Source organism: Capsella rubella, unplaced genomic scaffold (assembly GCF_000375325.1).
Source record: "Capsella rubella cultivar Monte Gargano unplaced genomic scaffold, Caprub1_0 scaffold_7, whole genome shotgun sequence".
In the NCBI taxonomy this organism is placed as follows: domain Eukaryota; kingdom Viridiplantae; phylum Streptophyta; class Magnoliopsida; order Brassicales; family Brassicaceae; genus Capsella; species Capsella rubella.
In genome coordinates, this window is record NW_006238917.1 from 4127296 (window position 1) to 4144423 (window position 17128).

At 39.5% G+C, this 17128-nt stretch overlaps 2 protein-coding genes and 1 pseudogene across 4 annotated transcripts; 2 read left to right on the forward strand and 1 right to left on the reverse strand.

Moving 5' to 3' along the window:
• Nucleotides 1-1445: 1445 nt before the first annotated feature.
• LOC17877917 (calcium-transporting ATPase 10, plasma membrane-type) lies at nt 1446-9842 on the forward strand. Of its 3 annotated transcripts, XM_006285097.2 has the most exons (35): nt 1447-1573; nt 2159-2360; nt 2565-2681; nt 2758-2797; nt 3236-3348; nt 3451-3582; nt 3704-3793; nt 4116-4185; nt 4274-4344; nt 4430-4513; nt 4609-4686; nt 4768-4842; nt 5072-5155; nt 5233-5315; nt 5399-5507; nt 5605-5660; nt 5822-5864; nt 5971-6054; nt 6194-6331; nt 6425-6487; nt 6571-6669; nt 6766-6876; nt 7101-7271; nt 7396-7455; nt 7570-7734; nt 7811-7927; nt 8022-8120; nt 8318-8455; nt 8565-8665; nt 8772-8817; nt 8907-9035; nt 9119-9226; nt 9324-9415; nt 9519-9613; nt 9705-9842. In XM_006285097.2, the coding sequence occupies exons 2-35, from the start codon at nt 2217-2219 to the stop codon at nt 9707-9709; spliced, it is 3210 nt and encodes a 1069-aa protein (XP_006285159.2). In that variant the 5' UTR covers nt 1447-1573; nt 2159-2216; the 3' UTR covers nt 9710-9842. The 3 variants fall into 3 exon arrangements, with proteins under 3 accessions (XP_023633774.1, XP_006285159.2, XP_023633775.1); XM_023778006.1 differs by having other exon boundaries at nt 1446-1573; nt 9519-9842; XM_023778007.1 differs by lacking the exon at nt 1447-1573 and adding an exon at nt 1746-1960 and having other exon boundaries at nt 9519-9842.
• Nucleotides 9843-9871: 29 nt separating this feature from the next.
• On the reverse strand, nt 9872-12065 carry LOC17879326 (choline monooxygenase, chloroplastic). The gene is made up of 10 exons (XM_006285552.2): nt 11727-12065; nt 11606-11651; nt 11384-11519; nt 11216-11290; nt 10908-11123; nt 10731-10826; nt 10500-10621; nt 10332-10425; nt 10205-10255; nt 9872-10107 (listed from the first exon to the last, which is right to left on the reverse strand). Exons 1-10 carry the CDS (start codon nt 12025-12027, stop codon nt 9973-9975), a joined length of 1272 nt encoding a protein of 423 aa, XP_006285614.1. The 5' UTR covers nt 12028-12065; the 3' UTR covers nt 9872-9972.
• A 311-nt stretch (nt 12066-12376) lies between these two features.
• LOC17877853 overlaps nt 12377-17128 on the forward strand; it is a 15278-nt pseudogene continuing 10526 nt past the window's right edge.

Genomic DNA, 17128 nt, shown 5'->3' on the forward strand with positions numbered 1-17128 from the left:
GTTGTTGTATAGTAGACCAAATAATGTACAAGTTTATTCAAATATAATCAATGATTTAGAAACAGCGTGTTTTATACATTGACTGTGTAAAAGGAAATTACAAATCATTTTGGTATTTTAGTCACATTCAAAGAAAATGACTAGAGTTTTTTTTTCTATGGGTTTTTGCATTATTTTTCTGAATGTATAATATGAAGAATGCTTTATTTAGTTTCTTATATAAAGGGTGTATTGCACGAATACACACTTATTTGGTGTTTGGTCTCTATAAACATTTTTTGGTTTTTGCAGTGAATTTTTCTATATATCATTATGATTAACATGCATCTTAATTATTAGTATCGATACATTTTCATGGTTTAATGGCTATGTACGTGAATACGTTCTTGTAAACCTGAACGTGGTTTCGAGATTTACTAGTAATAACAAAAGTAAACAAAAAAACCAAGTCAATGTTGGATTCCCATATACGACTATACGAGTATATATAGCCTAACAGTTAGCAACGGTCCTGTTATGTACACAGTACACCATAAACCACAAGAGAGCAATCTTCACTATTGGATCCTACCAAAAATGTCAATAGAAAGACTACCATTGAACTTTAAGAGGTTGTTGCGTCCGTCAAAGCTTCCCAAAGAATGCAATATGCATGAGAATTAGGATGCAAAGGGAGTCTTCTCCATTCACAGGTCACACAGCCCACATAGTGTTAGTTATTCTCAATGTCGCTTACAAATGTAATAGTGGTGAGACATGTTGCGAGCAAGATGGTTTAAGCAAGCTTTGACTAATGTAGGGTCAAGTAGACTATAAGATTATACAACAAAAATTACCGTTTGAAAATTTATTATCTTAGCAAATACATTTGGAATCCTTTCCAATATCATCACTTTTTGGAGCTGAAAATTCATATTTCAGGAACTTTCAAAACTTATTTAACCACAATAAATAAATAAATTACTTATTTGAAGGAGTTAATTTAATTAATTATACTTTCGAAATAAATTATTTCCTAATAGTTTTTATTTTTATTCTGGCGCGAAATGCTCGCACCACTCCGTTTCCTGTTAAGTATGTAAACAATTGTCGATTGAATTGGCTCGTTTGAGCTAATTACTAGTATTGTTGACAAAAAAAAAAGATTTTATTTGTATCAGAGAGTTTTAAAACAACAAATGAAAACATATACAATTTTTTTTTTACAATGAAAACATATATTTAAGTTGTGGATTCCCATTTATATATCGAAGTAGGATTATATCAATATTTTTTGGGGGGTTCAAAAATAGGAAAAAAAGGAATATTACTTTTTTGTATTTTTCTGAAAACTTTTTAAAAATTTTTAAAATAGTTTTAACGACGAAGCCCTCCTCCCCAAGTGACGAGTCAAAGCTCAACTTCGACGAAGCTTCCTAAAAGCTCCCTCTTTCTCTCTCTCTCGTTCATTCTCTTTGACGGAAAAAAATTAATAATAATAAATCAGCAGCAAGAGAGTATCATTCATCATAACTACATAAGCAGCGAAAGAGCTGAGAAATCTTCTGAAGTTTCCTTCCTTCAGATTCTTGAGGTTGATTTTCTTATTTTCTAATTATTTTTTGATTCAACAGTAACCATTGAGAATTTTATTTTGTTGTTGTTGTTGTTTCTTCTTCTGTGTGTATATATATATTCTAGTAGTTGTTTTCTGGAATCGCCAGAGATTTATGTTTTTTTCTCTTTCTTTTACCTTTTTTTTTTTTTTGGCTGCTGCTACTTTGTGTTTGTTTATTCGAATCTCTCCTGCTTCGGCACGATTCACGATGTTACCCTACACGATTGTTGTTGGACCACTCCACCTATACTATTTTTGTTTTACTGAGTTTGATTCTGTTTCTTCCCTTTGAAATTTTGAATTACCCAAACAATTTTTTTTTTGCGTGATTTGGAGTGATTCTGCTTCTCGAATCGGAAAAACGTAAGTTTGGAGTGGTTGTTGCTGCGTTTGAACAGTGAACTGTGAGAGTTGTTGTGCTGTAATTTCGAATTGCCTTTGGTAGTGGGATTTTTGAATTCGATTGAGATTGGTTTTGAGTATTCCTTTTTTGATGTTTATGTTGGAGGAGATAATGCGGGATGTTTACTAATTTGGGTGTGTTGTTGTTGCTCTTGTTAGCTTAAAGAGGAGTGTGTTGTTTTAATCAACTGGGGTTGCTATCTCTCCTGCGACAGCTATGACTGAACAGTTTAGTAACTCTCCACGAGGGGAAGACAAGGACTTGGAGGCTGGAACCAGCAGCTTTAATGACTATGAAGATAGTCCCTTTGATATTACTAGTACTAAGAATGCTCCAGTTGAGCGATTACGCCGTTGGAGGGTATATGCTCTACTTTTCCTCTTTTGATTTTTTTTGAATTTCTTTTCATTCTTCTCACGGCTCTTGTGATTTGGATGAACGTGATGTCCTTTCGAACTTGGATATTGTTTAATCCGGTTTTAGTTTCCTCAGATAGTTAGTTCATGCTAGACTTTTCTTTCTTTTGTTGTCTTAACAATTGGCAAACAATTATGGGTTTTGCAGCAAGCTGCGCTTGTACTTAATGCTTCTCGTCGGTTTCGGTATACCCTGGACTTGAAAAGGGAAGAAGACAAGAAACGGATGCTGAGGAAAATGAGAGCGCATGCCCAAGCAATAAGAGTACATAAGCTTTGCTAGTAAATTTTCGTGATAAAATGTTTAGGAGGTTTCTAACTAATGCTGTATGTTTCCTTAGGCTGCACATCTTTTTAAAGCAGCTGCAAGCCGAGTGAATGGTAATTTCTTTCAGTTTCTTATTCTTTCCTTTAGTTTTATTTTCCCCATTCCATTTTGTGAAGCATGTATTGTTCTCTTGCAATGTTGTAGGGGTTGAGTGATTGCCATTTTTATACCTTATGTTTAGTTGTACAGAATGTCAAAGGAATGTTGAGATGATCTTTGTTTTGCTGACTCATGTATTTCAAAATGTGATTGATCTTCATTGCAAATGGATTGAGTCGACTATCATGTAGCATGAACAGTATACTCACTGAAGATTTTGCGACCTTGATGTTTTCTTGGACATCATTGTAGAACCTACAATTGATGGTTCAAGTTTTCTGATTCATTTACATATGTTGATTGGGTTATTTCTTTTTCTGTAAGGAAAATTTCTTCAGAATAATTCTGATTGATAGATAAGCTGTAGTTGACTGAGATTTATATCGTTTTAGGAATTACAAGTCCACCTCCGACTCCTGGTGGTGGTGATTTTGGTATTGGACAGGAGCAGATTGTGTCGATATCAAGAGATCAAAATATAGGATCGCTTCAAGAACTTGGAGGGGTACGTCTTTGCATTAGCTGATCTTTTACTTTTCTCTGTTGGAAATTGTTCTCAGCTACAAATCTTATTCATGTATGTTAATACTCTGATTTCTTCCATTAGGTCAAAGGGTTATCTGACTTGTTAAAAACCAACTTGGAGAAGGGTATAAATGGGGATGATGATGACATATTGAAAAGAAAATCTGCGTTTGGATCAAACACATACCCCCAGAAGAAAGGGAGGAGTTTCTGGGTATTAATACTTTTAATTCTTTGCTTTTTATCAGCTTCCATAACTGTGAGATTTTCACGCTTCAGTCTGTGAAGCTATCCAATTAATTATATCTTGATATCTTCCTTTTTTTCTCCGATAGAGGTTTGTATGGGAAGCTTCTCAAGATCTTACCTTGATCATACTGATTGTAGCAGCAGCAGCTTCTTTGGCATTGGGAATAAAGACCGAGGTATTCAGTTTAGGAACTGATACATTATATTTGGAAATTCTAAGTCATTTTCTCTGTGACATAGTTTTAGAACTATTGACTAATAATTATTAAAACAAGACAATCCAGGATTACTGTACCTCAATATTTGAAGTTTTTTCTGTCTTCCATATCGGTGAAGCTTGATAGCACATCTATTGATTATCTTTTACTTTGTCTTTGTAATCATTCTAAGCTTTCCTGCTCTAAGAGGGTAAAAAGTTGTTTTGTCTCCATTATCCAAAGTTCCACAGTTTCCTTTATTATTCCTGATTTTTTGCTTCCTCTTTGGCTGCCTTCTTAGGGTATCGAAAAGGGATGGTATGATGGTATCAGCATTGCTTTTGCCGTTCTTCTTGTCATTGTGGTGACAGGTATTGATTTTCCTTGCTGAATTTGATTTCACTCATAAAATTTGACTGCTGTGGGTTTATACTAATTTCTATACCATTCACTTGGCAGCTACCAGTGATTACCGGCAATCTCTTCAATTCCAGAACTTAAATGAAGAGAAAAGAAATATACGTCTAGAGGTGAGAGCTTGGATGATCATGCAGCTCATAGATGATACCATTTTTGCTGGTTTAATTTTTAAAAGTGCATCATGCATATATCCAGGTTACCCGCGGTGGGAGAAGAGTTGAGATTTCAATTTATGACATTGTGGTAGGCGATGTCATACCCCTCAATATTGGTGATCAGGCAAGTTGTATAAATTTTATAACACCATTTTTCTTAGCTCTTCTGAATTTCAGTATAGATATAATTTATGTTTGATCTGTGAAAAATTTCTGTAGGTACCTGCTGATGGAGTTTTAGTTGCTGGCCATTCCCTTGCAGTTGATGAGTCCAGCATGACTGGAGAGAGCAAAATTGTATGCATTACGCTCTTCCTTATCATTTGCAACAAATATTACCTTTGCGTTACATGCGTCTAAGAAAGCTGTTTCTCGCAGGTTCAAAAAAACTCCACTAAGAATCCATTCCTAATGTCTGGCTGTAAAGTTGCAGATGGCAATGGGACAATGTTGGTAAGACTTGAAAAACACTAAAGTTTACTCTGTTACATAGTGGCTCAAACAAACTATTAACTGTAGTCTTTCTGGAGAGAAAATGTGAGATAATTGGTGAACAAATATATCTGTGGTTGGTTTATTGTTGCAGCAAAATATGTTTTTATTTATGGCGTGAAGACATCTGATTAGGCTACTTTCTGCCGAATTTTTTATTATCCAATTCTAATTTTTTTTTTTTTTTCAGGTTACTGGGGTAGGGGTCAACACTGAATGGGGCTTACTAATGGCTAGCGTCTCAGAAGACAATGGTGGAGAAACACCACTGCAGGTAACTATCAACTTTTCTCTGCTCATATTTTTGTGGTATTTGTTGCTCAATATTTATCCGTACTTTGGTTTCTTCAGGTGCGCTTGAATGGTGTTGCAACATTTATCGGGATTGTGGGGCTCACAGTTGCTGGCGTTGTATTATTTGTCCTAGTCGTCCGGTGCGTTTAAATTTCGTTCTGACTACTAAGTTCTGAGTGGAGTGAATGTCAGTAGTTATTGAACAACTCTTTGTTATCTGCAGCTACTTTACCGGTCACACAAAGAATGAAAAGGGAGCCCCACAATTTATTGGAGGGAAGACTAAATTTGATCATGTGCTAGATGATCTTGTTGAAATCTTCACTGTTGCAGTAAGTGTTTCTTTAGAAGAAATTAGCATGGCTATTACGGTTGTCAGCTACTTATTCACATCTCTGGCCGTTCTGCTCAACTTGTCGTGTATTGTAGGTTACAATTGTTGTAGTGGCAGTCCCTGAAGGGCTTCCGTTGGCTGTTACCTTGACGTAAGTCTACTATATACATAATTTAATAACAGGAATTACTTTGGCTTTTAGAGTTGGATAGGATTTAGTTATAATGTGGTCAAAGTTTAAAGATGTTGATGGATCTGCAGTAAAATTAAATTGTCTTTTCCTCACTGATCTTTTATACTTCTTACTGGCAGTCTTGCATATTCCATGAGAAAAATGATGGCAGATAAAGCTTTGGTACGTATACTTTTTTTTTTGGGTCTAAACTTTTTTTTTTGAAACTGAATTCAAAATTTCTTTATGTGAATGATGTTTGCAACTTAAAAATGAATTTTCATTTCAGGTGCGCAGGCTTTCTGCTTGTGAGACTATGGGGTCTGCAACAACAATTTGCAGTGATAAGACTGGCACTTTGACCTTAAACGAGGTGAGTCTCAGTGCCACTTCTTTTTGTACATGCTATTGCTAACAACCTAACATTTAGCACGGCCTTTCCTAGCTGTGAGCTTTTGTTATTTTGAATTGTGCGCGGCCAGCGAATCCCCTAATACTTTCTCATTTCTCAGATGACTGTTGTTGAGTGTTATACTGGGTTCCAAAAGATGGATACTCCGGACAGCAGCGCAAAATTGCCATCTGCTTTTACATCCATCCTTGTTGAGGGAATTGCTCATAATACAACCGGCAGTGTCTTCCGATCTGAAGTAGGATTAAAATTCTATGAAACTTTACTGATCCCGTTTGGTGTCTACTCTGCTGATTTAATGTAATAATGTGTATGTGTTTGCTGATGACAGAGTGGTGAGATTCAGGTTTCTGGATCCCCGACAGAAAGAGCAATTCTTAATTGGGCAATAAAGGTTTATTTTTCAGCTACATTTTCTGGTTCCAGTATCATAGCGGTGAGGAGAACTAATATTTTTTGTTTTTATAAGCTATGCAGTTGGGTATGGATTTCGATGCTCTTAAGTCTGAGTCTTCTGCTGTACAATTTTTTCCATTCAATTCAGAGAAGAAACGGGGAGGCGTAGCAGTGAAATCAGTAACGTTTTCTTTATTCATTTTCTTAACATTGTTTTACTTATGGTTGTTTCCACTTGTCAATTAGCATCCTAACAAACTTCTAATTTATTTTCAGTCAGATTTGAGTGTCCATGTGCACTGGAAAGGTGCTGCCGAAATTGTTTTGGGTTCCTGCACACATTATATGGATGAGAATGAGAGTTTTGTAGATATGAGTGAAGATAAGGTCGGTATTATGTTTCTCTTTCATGATATAATTTGTATTAAAAGTTTAACTTATCATTGTGTCTTGACTCAAGACCGTTTTCTTACTGCAAGTCCAAGTCCGGTTTTACTATTATTTCTACGGTATCAAACGTTTTTTTATCCCAAATCAGTGCCAGATTTGGTAATGACAGTCTTGATAGAAATACATGTTTTTTTTTTCTGAATAAAGTCTTTTTGTTTCAGATGGCTGGGCTAATAGATGCTATCAATGATATGGCTGCAAGGAGTCTGCGTTGTGTTGCAATTGCCTTCAGAAAATTTGAAGTTGACAAGCTTCCAACAGATGATGAGCAACTTTCTAGATGGGTATTACCCGAGGATGACCTTGTATTGTTGGCTATCGTTGGTATTAAGGTAACATAACTTATCCCTAGAACACATTGTCTTTTTTGAAGAGTCTGGTGATCTCCCTTAATGTGGTTCTGTATACGAGATGGCCATTCATTGAAGTTTTTTTTTATCTGCCAATACATTGTAGGATCCATGTCGCCCAGGTGTCAAAAATTCAGTTTTACTATGTCAACAAGCTGGAGTCAAGGTACGTAAATGTCTCATTTGATTCTTCCCCTGGGGGGGGTTCTCTCTGTATATTTTCTAGACTACTCCGTTCTTCATGGGCGTATAGGCTTCTAATTTCCATTATTGGCCTCAGGTTCGTATGGTTACTGGTGATAACATTCAGACTGCCAAAGCAATTGCATTGGAATGCGGTATATTAGCTTCAGACTCAGATGCTAGTGAGCCTAATCTGATTGAAGGAAAAGTATTTCGATCCTTTTCAGAAGAAGAAAGAGATAGGATTTGTGAACAGATATCTGTAAGAGCCTTACGATTTAGGTTTAAGATTGAAGGCAGTTATTTAACAGTATCTGACATCGTTGATAAACTTGAAGGTAATGGGTAGATCATCGCCCAATGACAAACTTCTTCTTGTACAATCATTGAAGAGAAGGGGACATGTCGTGGCTGTGACTGGTGATGGAACCAATGATGCTCCTGCACTGCACGAGGTTCAGTATATTTATGTAGACCTCATATATGTGACCTTTTAAAACCACTGTTGATATTGAGGATCACATTTTCTGTTTTCTCCCTGAATTTCAGGCAGATATAGGTCTCTCTATGGGTATTCAAGGCACCGAAGTTGCAAAGGAAAAGTCAGACATCATTATCTTGGATGACAACTTTGAATCCGTTGTGAAGGTTGGTATAGAAACAAAGAGATTAAAATTTCTAATAAAAGAAGCTTCATTTTGATACTTCACGGTGGCATAATACTTTTGGAATTTGTAACTCAAATACTTTTCCTCAGAAATTTCAAATGTTCTCCTTTGGGGGTATTTGTGATGTTTTAAACTATCCTGAATACGATATCCATTTAAGTAATCTGATTCCTATAGGTTGTCCGTTGGGGTCGATCTGTGTATGCCAATATTCAAAAGTTCATCCAGTTTCAGCTCACAGTGAATGTCGCAGCTCTTGTCATCAATGTTGTGGCTGCCATATCCGCGGGTGATGTTCCTCTAACTGCAGTACAGGTTCGATATTATAAATATTTATCTACTTCTTTGTCATCCGTACAAAATTATACACTTCAATACAAATATTTCCAAGTCGGTAAGAGAGTCTTTTCCCTTATCTTTGTAGCTCCTCTGGGTCAATCTTATAATGGATACTCTTGGTGCTCTTGCTTTAGCCACTGAACCACCAACCGACCACTTAATGGATCGGTCCCCTGTTGGCAGAAGGTACCTCCTATTTGACTTGAGCATGCATGTTAAGTCTTGTTCAAATTTATGGTGATCTCAGTTCTCCTTCAATTTGCACATAATTATATTTATCTTTTGCTTTCAGAGAACCTCTCATCACAAATATCATGTGGAGAAATTTGTTTATACAAGTAAGTTATCTTCTTCTTTTTACTTCAGTTCTCCAAAATCACAATGGTTAAGCCTTTCCGGGTTCTCTAATTGTTTTGCATATCATTAGGCAATGTACCAAGTGACAGTCTTGTTAATCCTCAATTTCGAAGGAATAAGTATCCTTCATCTCAAGAGTCATCAAAATGCAGAGAAAGTGAAGAATACCGTCATCTTCAATGCTTTTGTCATCTGCCAGGTAAAAGATATCGAGTCCTCTGTATAATTAAAAGAAAGCTTGGGCACAGCACAAAACAAACCAATGTTGTCTAAATTTGTTAGATCTTCAACGAGTTCAACGCACGGAAGCCAGATGAATTAAACATATTCCGCGGAGTTCTCGGGAATCACCTTTTTGTAGGCATCATCTGTATCACCATTGTGCTCCAGGTAGTCATTCATCCTCTTCTGTTCCTCCAAGTCACTGTTATTGTACATCTGAGAAATAGACATACTGCTTAACACTTGATGTTTACTGTTTTAATAGGTAGTCATCGTCGAGTTCCTTGGAACATTTGCGTCAACGACTAAACTTGATTGGGAGATGTGGCTCGTCTCGATTGGAATCGGTTCCATCAGGTTCGTTTGTTAACTTTGTCATCAAAGAGTTTTGTTTAGGTGAAAACAAGAATTAGTAGATGCTTTCTCCATAGACTTACTCTGTTTAATGTTATATAACCAGTTGGCCTTTGGCGGTAATCGGAAAATTGATACCAGTTCCAGAAACTCCGGTCAGCCAATACTTTAGAATAAACCGGTGGAGAAGGAACACGTCAGGTAGTTGAAGTAGTTACCTCATCTTCGCTATAGCCAAGCCATTAAACGCTTCTAAAAGCTTTGTTTTACGTTTTTTTCTGTTGATTTTCAGGTTAATAATTAGTTTGAAAAGAAAAAACAGTTAAATACCAAAGGTGGCTTTAGTGGTATCCAACTTGTGAATACTTAACTCTCTCGGTCTCAGTATTTTTGCAAACGGCTTCTTCGTTTTTATTAATCAAATGAAATATATATATATATATATATATTTTTGTTTCGTTGTTGTTAAGTCTGTTAACTTAATCCTTAAATGCTCAAAGTCTAGACATAAATACATATATACATATATGCTACAAGAACAGTATCTTCAGACTAGAGTTTCAAAGTTTCAGATTCTGATGTAGCAAACAATGGAAGTGGTGCATTGGCTTCTCCACAAGAGCATATCTTCCTTTCTCATAGGCCTGAGATTCGAGACCCCTTTGAACACTCTCACACAACACACCATCTTCCATCTGATACAATAAAACTTAAAACATTTCATCAACTCAAATCTCCTTACACATTTCGTAAACTGATTCTCGGTGTAATGCTAGTAATTCATTCTCATACCTGAACTTTATCACTTTCTTCCAAACTTCTCTTGATAAAGGCTTCATCATCCTTAAAACCAAAAAAAATATTTCAAAGGTTGCTATACAGGGCTGAGAAATATAGGTTATGTTGTTAATTGTTTTACCTTTAAAGAAGGATCAAGAAAATAGTCAAAGATGACCTTGCATCTCCTTGGTCCTAATGGTACTACTAGATTTGTGTCCATCCAAGGTCCATACCTATAAAACATAATCCATGTGAGTGAGTAAAGTCATTGGAAGATGAGCTAAGCAATGGAATTGAAGTATTTTACCTATTTATCATGAAATTTGGGTAGACAAAAGCATATAGAGCTTGAGATCCAAGCCTATTAAAACCATCTTCGCCAGCCTTGGAACCACCTCCACATTCTTGGATACTAACCCTTTCGAATATCTGATATCTTAAAACAGTAAGTCCATCACAAACTAACTAACTAGAGAAAAGAATCATGTGTTGGAAGTCCGAGTCTGAAAGTAGCTCGCATTTAGCAAAAAGAATATACCGTTGTAGAATAGGTTTCGAGATTGAGTCCCGACATCAAACCTTTATGTGCATATGGTACATGATATCCACCATCTAAGAAGTTATCACAGAACACCTGAAAAAGTTTTCAGTGACCCATCATCAATTTCTGTAGTTTTGTTGTTTAAAAGTGTATATAGTCAGAACAAAATTTTACCTTCCAATTACAATCCATGGTATATTCGCGTCTGCATATGAAACTAAGTGGGGAAACAACTCCACCTTCGCTCAACCTTCCCACAGAAGTCCCGAGCCATTCTGATGCCACTAATGCATCACTCTCATCTTCTCCCATCCTCGATGTGGCTTGAGTTACTTTGAGGAGAACAAAAGGTCCCCAGACAGCCACTCTTAGAGGTTTGAGTCCCATTTCCTATTTCCTCAAACAGTCAAGTACGAAAATTCAAACTCTTCCGTTTAAAAAGAGTGAGAGACCACAATGCTTATCTAAACGACATGTCATACATTTAACGCAAAGTTCTCTATCCCAGTCATTCTAGTAGCTTTGACAAGCGATCCACTCAAGCTATACGTCCATCCCTGCCACAAATAATACGACTCAAAAACCGTAGTCATTCACCGCATAATCAGTAGAGTTACCGCTTCAAGAATCAAGCACATAGAGGAGCTTACATGATAAGGGCAGACAAAACAAGACTTTTTCCCATTTCCAGAAGCCAAGATAGAAGCATGGTGAGAACATACATTATGGAAAGCATGAATCTTTCCATTATCATCTCTGCACACCACAAACTCTACATCCCCAAGCCTGCACCAATGTTTCTGTCTTTCTTACAAAATTCTCATACATATTGAACAAGACATAGAACAATCTGAATGTAAACGTTTACTTACTTCCCGGTGAAAAAGTCACGACTCTCCTTAATTTGATCAGAGTATCCTGAGGAAATGCAATGGCGAAGTAAGAACTTTAGAGAAACAGTTAACACTAAGTGAGTGTGAAATTTATCCTAACCAACGGCTTGCCATCCTCCATAGAAGACCCGATCGAGCTCGAAACTGTAGAATTGAGGATCAGTATACCACGAGCTCGGCGGAGTAGATGCTCTCTCCAACGGAATATTCGGATCGAACTCCGTTACGAGCTTACTGATATCTGAAACGGCGAAGACTCTGCTCGGATTGAGAAATCTCCTCCGACTAAATTGAGAGACGGAAACGCCAAATTTACCATGAGCATTGAAATACCCTCTGGAGGATTTCAGCGTAGGTGTTAGCAATTCCGACATCGTCGCCGTTGACCTGATCATCGACATCGTCACCTCCGGCGGTTCTTTTTCATTCCGATGATCGTGTGAATTATACAAATGGCATTTTTGATAATTTCTGTTTTAAGCCCCCACAAATTCCGATTTGTTATATTCGGCCTCGGATTATAAAATAAAAATAAACTACAATTACCATTTTTTTTTTTTAATTGGATGTCTAAAATTTAAACTTTTATCACTCATCTTGTAAAATTATTTTTGCCCATAATTATATTTTCCTTGTAGTTTGAATAATTATTTTACGGAAGAAATTATTTAATGAGTGATTTGCGGTTTGCTGAAAATTTTTATTATCGAAAAAAAAAAAGAAGAGAAGATTGCTATCAGGAGAGAAAATATGAGCGGCGATTCTAGGGTTTTGGTTTCCGGCGGTGAGGATGCAAATATGACGGAGGCTGGTCTCCCTCCAGGGGATCCACCAGACAAGAGGGGTGTCTGGTTGCAGAAGGTGGTGGGGAGTACTGTTGGTGGGATGCCGGTCCCGGAGGATGTTGTACCTCATGAGTTTGTGATGTCTCATACGAATCTAACGTTTCCGGATGGGGTTAACGGGGAGCCGGTGATTACGGTGGGGCGAGAAGTGATGGAGGCTATGAATGGGCTATGGAAGAAGTGCATGATAGTGAAAGTGTTGGGAAGGAGCATGTCAATCGCCGTGATGAGTCGTAAGTTAAAAGAGATGTGGCGACCACAAGGTGCGATGGTGGTGACGGATTTGCCGCACCAATTTTTTGTGGTTCGTTTTGAGTTGGAAGAGGAGTACATGGCGGCTTTAACCGGTGGACCGTGGAAGATGTTCGGAAGCTACTTGATGGTACAAGCTTGGTCACCGGATTTTGATCCGCTACGTAACGATATTGTCACAACACCGGTTTGGATCCGTCTATCGAATATTCCTATGAACTTGTATCATAGCTCTATTCTGATGATTATAGCGGAAGGCCTGGGGAAACCACTTCGAGAAGACATGCAAACGTTAAAGTTTGATAGAGCTCGTTTCGCACGGGTTTGTGTGGAGGTGAATTTGTCACAACCTTTGAAAGGAACAGTTTTGGTTAATGAGGAGCGATACTATGTGTCGTATGAAGGTTTAACCAATATATGTTCTGGATGTGGGATGTATGGCCACTTGGTCCATTCATGCGCTCGAACGAGAGCTGAGGTTGGTAGGGAGGGAACTCAAATGAACCCACCAGCATCGAGGGACTCACCCCGAGAGGGGGACGATTCCATGGGGTTAGGAGGACAGGGAGGGAGTCAAGGTAGGGATGGATTCACAGTGGTGCGGAGGTCAGGTCGGCGACCGATGGCAAATGAGCCGGCGGTGGTAGTTGGTGATGGGGTGCTGAGGCAGAGCAAGGAAAGGAATGTAGGATCGCTGGGAGATATTACGGATTCCGGGAATCTTGCCATTTCTAATCGTTTTAGTGAGTTAACTGCGGATTTGGTGGAGAATGGAATAAGAGAGGATATGGGAACTAGAGAGGAGAATAAGGAGAATGAAGGAGATGGGAATATTCCACGTACTTTACGTGTGTTCCAAGTTAAGGAAACTCCTTATTCGGTGAAAGGATTACGTGTATAAGGAGGAGGAGAGTCCAAGAAGAAAAACGGGTTGCGAGGGGGAAAGAATATTGGGCCGAGTACTAAAGGCCCAAAAGGAAATAAACCCACGAGGGGGTTAATTTTTGGACCGGTCCAGTCGGGGAGGGACATGTCGAGCTCAGGGAAACGACTCCGAACAGAGGATGTCAATATCGGCCGTGCGGGTGGTTCTTTTTCGAATGTGGATGTGGTTACTGAACCAGTGCAAAGGCAGTGGCCCGGTTTGGCACAACGAGGTGATGGAGCGAGTGAGGTGGCTCAGGACGTGGTGAACCTTGAGATGGGTGAACCGGAAAGTATTTTAGCGCTCAATGGCGCTACGACAGATGCTTGACGGGTTGCCCCGGCATTTCTGCTTGTTTTAAAGAGCATTCTCATGAATTGTCTTTTCTGGAATTGCCGGGGGGCGAATAAACCCAATTTTCGAAGATCTTTGCGTTACCTATTAAAGAAGTTTGACACGGACGTCTTAGCTTTGTTTGAAACGCATGCTGAGGGAGAACGAGCTGGTCGGATATGTCAAAGGTTAGGATTTGATCATTCCTTTCGTGTCGATGCTACGGGTCAGAGTGGTGGGATTTGGTTATTGTGGAGGTCGAAGGTGGGACAGGTGGAGGTTGTTGCGTCTTCGAACCAGTTTATTCTCGCAAGAGTGGGGAATGCGGAGGAGTGTGTTAATCTTGTGGCGGTGTATGCGGCCCCCACAGTGAGCCGAAGGAGTGGACTTTGGAGGGAACTCACAGAGATTCTTCAAGGGCTGGAGGAACCAGTGGTTATTGGAGGTGATTTTAACTCCATTGTAAGACTGGATGAACGCACAGGAGGAAATGGTCGTTTATCGCCGGATTCTCTTGCGTTTGGCGAATGCATTAATGAACTCTCTTTAATTGATATGGGTTTTAAAGGAGGGCAATTTACCTGCGGAGGGGACGAATGGAGAGTACATTCATAGCTAAGCGGCTTGATAGAGTACTATGTTGTGCAAGGACGAGACTGAGATGGCAAGAGGCTACTGTTACTCACTTACCCTTCTTGTCGTCAGATCATACGCCGGTATACTTGCAATTATGCCCTACGATTGCAAATGATCCAAGACGTCGTCCTTTTCGTTTCGAAGCTGCTTGGCTGAGTTATGAGGGCTTTAAGGAATTGCTTGCGGTTTCCTGGAACCCTAATATATCGACGTCTGAAACTCTTAAGGAGTTACAACGAACGCTACGGAAGTGGAACAAAGAAGTTTTCGGGAATGTTCACACCCGTAAGGAGAAGCTACTTGGAGAGATTAAGGTCGTACAAGATGCTTTAAATGTGAGTCAGACGGATGGATTATTGGAGAGGGAGGCGAATCTATTAAGCGAGTTTGATGGAGTTTTGGAAAAAGAAGAGATGATTTGGTTTCAAAAGTCGAGGGAAAAGTTTATTACGCTCGGGGATAGGAATACTCGATTTTCCATACTACAACGATCATAAGGCGTCGGAGAAACCGTATCGATATGCTAAGGGATGATGAGGGTCGGTGGGTGTCGGATAAGACGGAGTTAGAGAATCTGGCTGTGGATTATTACAAACGCTTGTATTCGATGGAGGATATTAGCCCAGTTAGAGCTCAATTACCAGCTAGTAGTTTTACGGCTATGTCAGTGGCGGAGCTGGCGGCTTTATCAAAATCGTTCTCGGCGGATGAAGTGGTTGATGCGGTACGGAGTATGGGGAAATTCAAGGCGCCTGGGCCAGATGGTTTTCAACCGGTTTTTTATCACCAATGTTGGGACACTGTTGGGGACTCGGTAGTACGGTATGTACTTCAGTTTTTTGAGACGGGTGTTTTACCCGCGGAGGCGAACGATGCACTTATTGTTTTGCTGCCAAAGGTAGAGAAGCCGGAGAGGATTAATCAATTTCGACCTGTGAGTTTGTGTAATGTGCTGTTTAAGATCATTACGAAAATGATGGTTATGCGAATGAAGAGTGTGATCTCGAAGCTGATAGGGCCAGCACAATCAAGCTTCATCCCGGGGAGATTAAGTATTGACAATATTGTTGTAGTTCAAGAGGCAGTGCACTCCATGCAACGTAAGAAAGGACGTAAGGGTTGGATGCTATTGAAATTGGATCTTGAAAAGGCCTATGATCGTATACGTTGGGATTTTCTCGAGGAAACGTTGGGAGTAGCTGGGTTCTCTAATCAATGGTCGCAGCGGATTATGGAATGTGTGAAGCATCCCTCGATGAGTTTGTTGCTCAATGGGGAGAAGACAGAAGCGTTTACGCCTTCTAGGGGTCTAAGACAAGGGGATCCCCTCTCCCCCTACTTATTTGTTCTATGCCTTGAGAGATTATGCCAACTCATTGTTAGAGCGGTCAGCCAAGGGGAGTGGAAATCGATTAAGATTTCTCAGAATGGACCTCGGTTATCGCATGTTTGTTTCGCTAATGATATCATTTTGTTCGCCGAAGCCTCGGTGGCACAAGTACAAGTGATTCGAAGTATTCTTGAGAAGTTCTGTGTGGCCTCTGGGCAGAAGGTTAGCATGGAGAAATCCAAAATCTTCTTCTCCTCGAATGTTAGCAGGGATATGGTGAGGTTAATTAGTGATGCAAGTGGGATTGGGGCAACAAGAGAGTTGGGAAAGTACTTGGGTATGCCAATTCTACAAAAGAGAATCAATAAGGAAACCTTTGGAGAAGTCTTGGGAAGGGTTTCATCGCGGTTAGCAGGTTGGAAGGGACGTATGTTAAGTTTGGCAGGGCGGTTAACGCTTACACGATCAGTGTTGGCTTCAATCCCGGTACATACGATGAGTACTATACTATTACCCGCTACTACTCTAGCTAGTTTGGATAAGTTATCACGGGCGTTTTTGTGGGGTGATACGCCGGAGAAAAAGAAGATACATTTGTTATCTTGGGAGAAGGTGTGTAGACCGAAACAGGAAGGTGGTCTTGGTTTAAGAATGGCGGGACATATGAACAAATCACTTCTAGCCAAGGTGGGGTGGAGATTGCTACATGATAAGGAGAGCCTTTGGGCACAGGTCCTAAGAAACAAGTACAAGGTGGGTACGGTGCATGAACAGTCTTGGCTCATGCCAAAAGGGACTTGGTCGTCAACTTGGAGGAGTGTGGGAGTAGGATTGAGAGAAGTTGTCTCACTTGGAATTGGATGGGTTCCGGGGAATGGTCGGTCGATACGCTTCTGGATGGATCGGTGGTTGATGGATAAGCCGTTATGGTGTTGGTCTACTACACCAGTTCCGGCGGACGAGTTGAATAGGAGTGTCGAGGATTATTGGCTTTCCGGGTTGGGCTGGGATATGGAGCGAATCAGGTGTTTTCTCCCAGAGAATATAAGGCAACGTCTTTATGCTGTGGTTATCAAGGGTATACCAGGGATGGAGGATAGTTTGTCTTGGAAGGGGACCGAGAATGGGAAGATCACAGTGAAATCGGCTTATTCGTTATTGACAGATACGGAGGAGGTGCG

Excerpts from the sequence above, each read along its gene's own strand:
- LOC17877917 (XM_023778006.1), top strand. The coding sequence starts at position 2,217 with ATGACTGAACAGTTTAGTAACTCTCCACGAGGGGAAGACAAGGACTTG. Across the intron at positions 5,156-5,232 it reads GTGGAGAAACACCACTGCAG|GTGCGCTTGAATGGTGTTGC; the intron begins GTAACTATCAAC and ends TGGTTTCTTCAG. Across the intron at positions 6,877-7,100 it reads TAGATATGAGTGAAGATAAG|ATGGCTGGGCTAATAGATGC; the intron begins GTCGGTATTATG and ends TTTTTGTTTCAG.
- LOC17879326 (XM_006285552.2), bottom strand. The coding sequence starts at position 12,027 with ATGTCGATGATCAGGTCAACGGCGACGATGTCGGAATTGCTAACACCT. Across the intron at positions 11,520-11,605 it reads CGTGACTTTTTCACCGGGAA|GCTTGGGGATGTAGAGTTTG; the intron begins GTAAGTAAACGT and ends ACATTGGTGCAG. Across the intron at positions 10,256-10,331 it reads TTCTTGATCCTTCTTTAAAG|GATGATGAAGCCTTTATCAA; the intron begins GTAAAACAATTA and ends TTTGGTTTTAAG.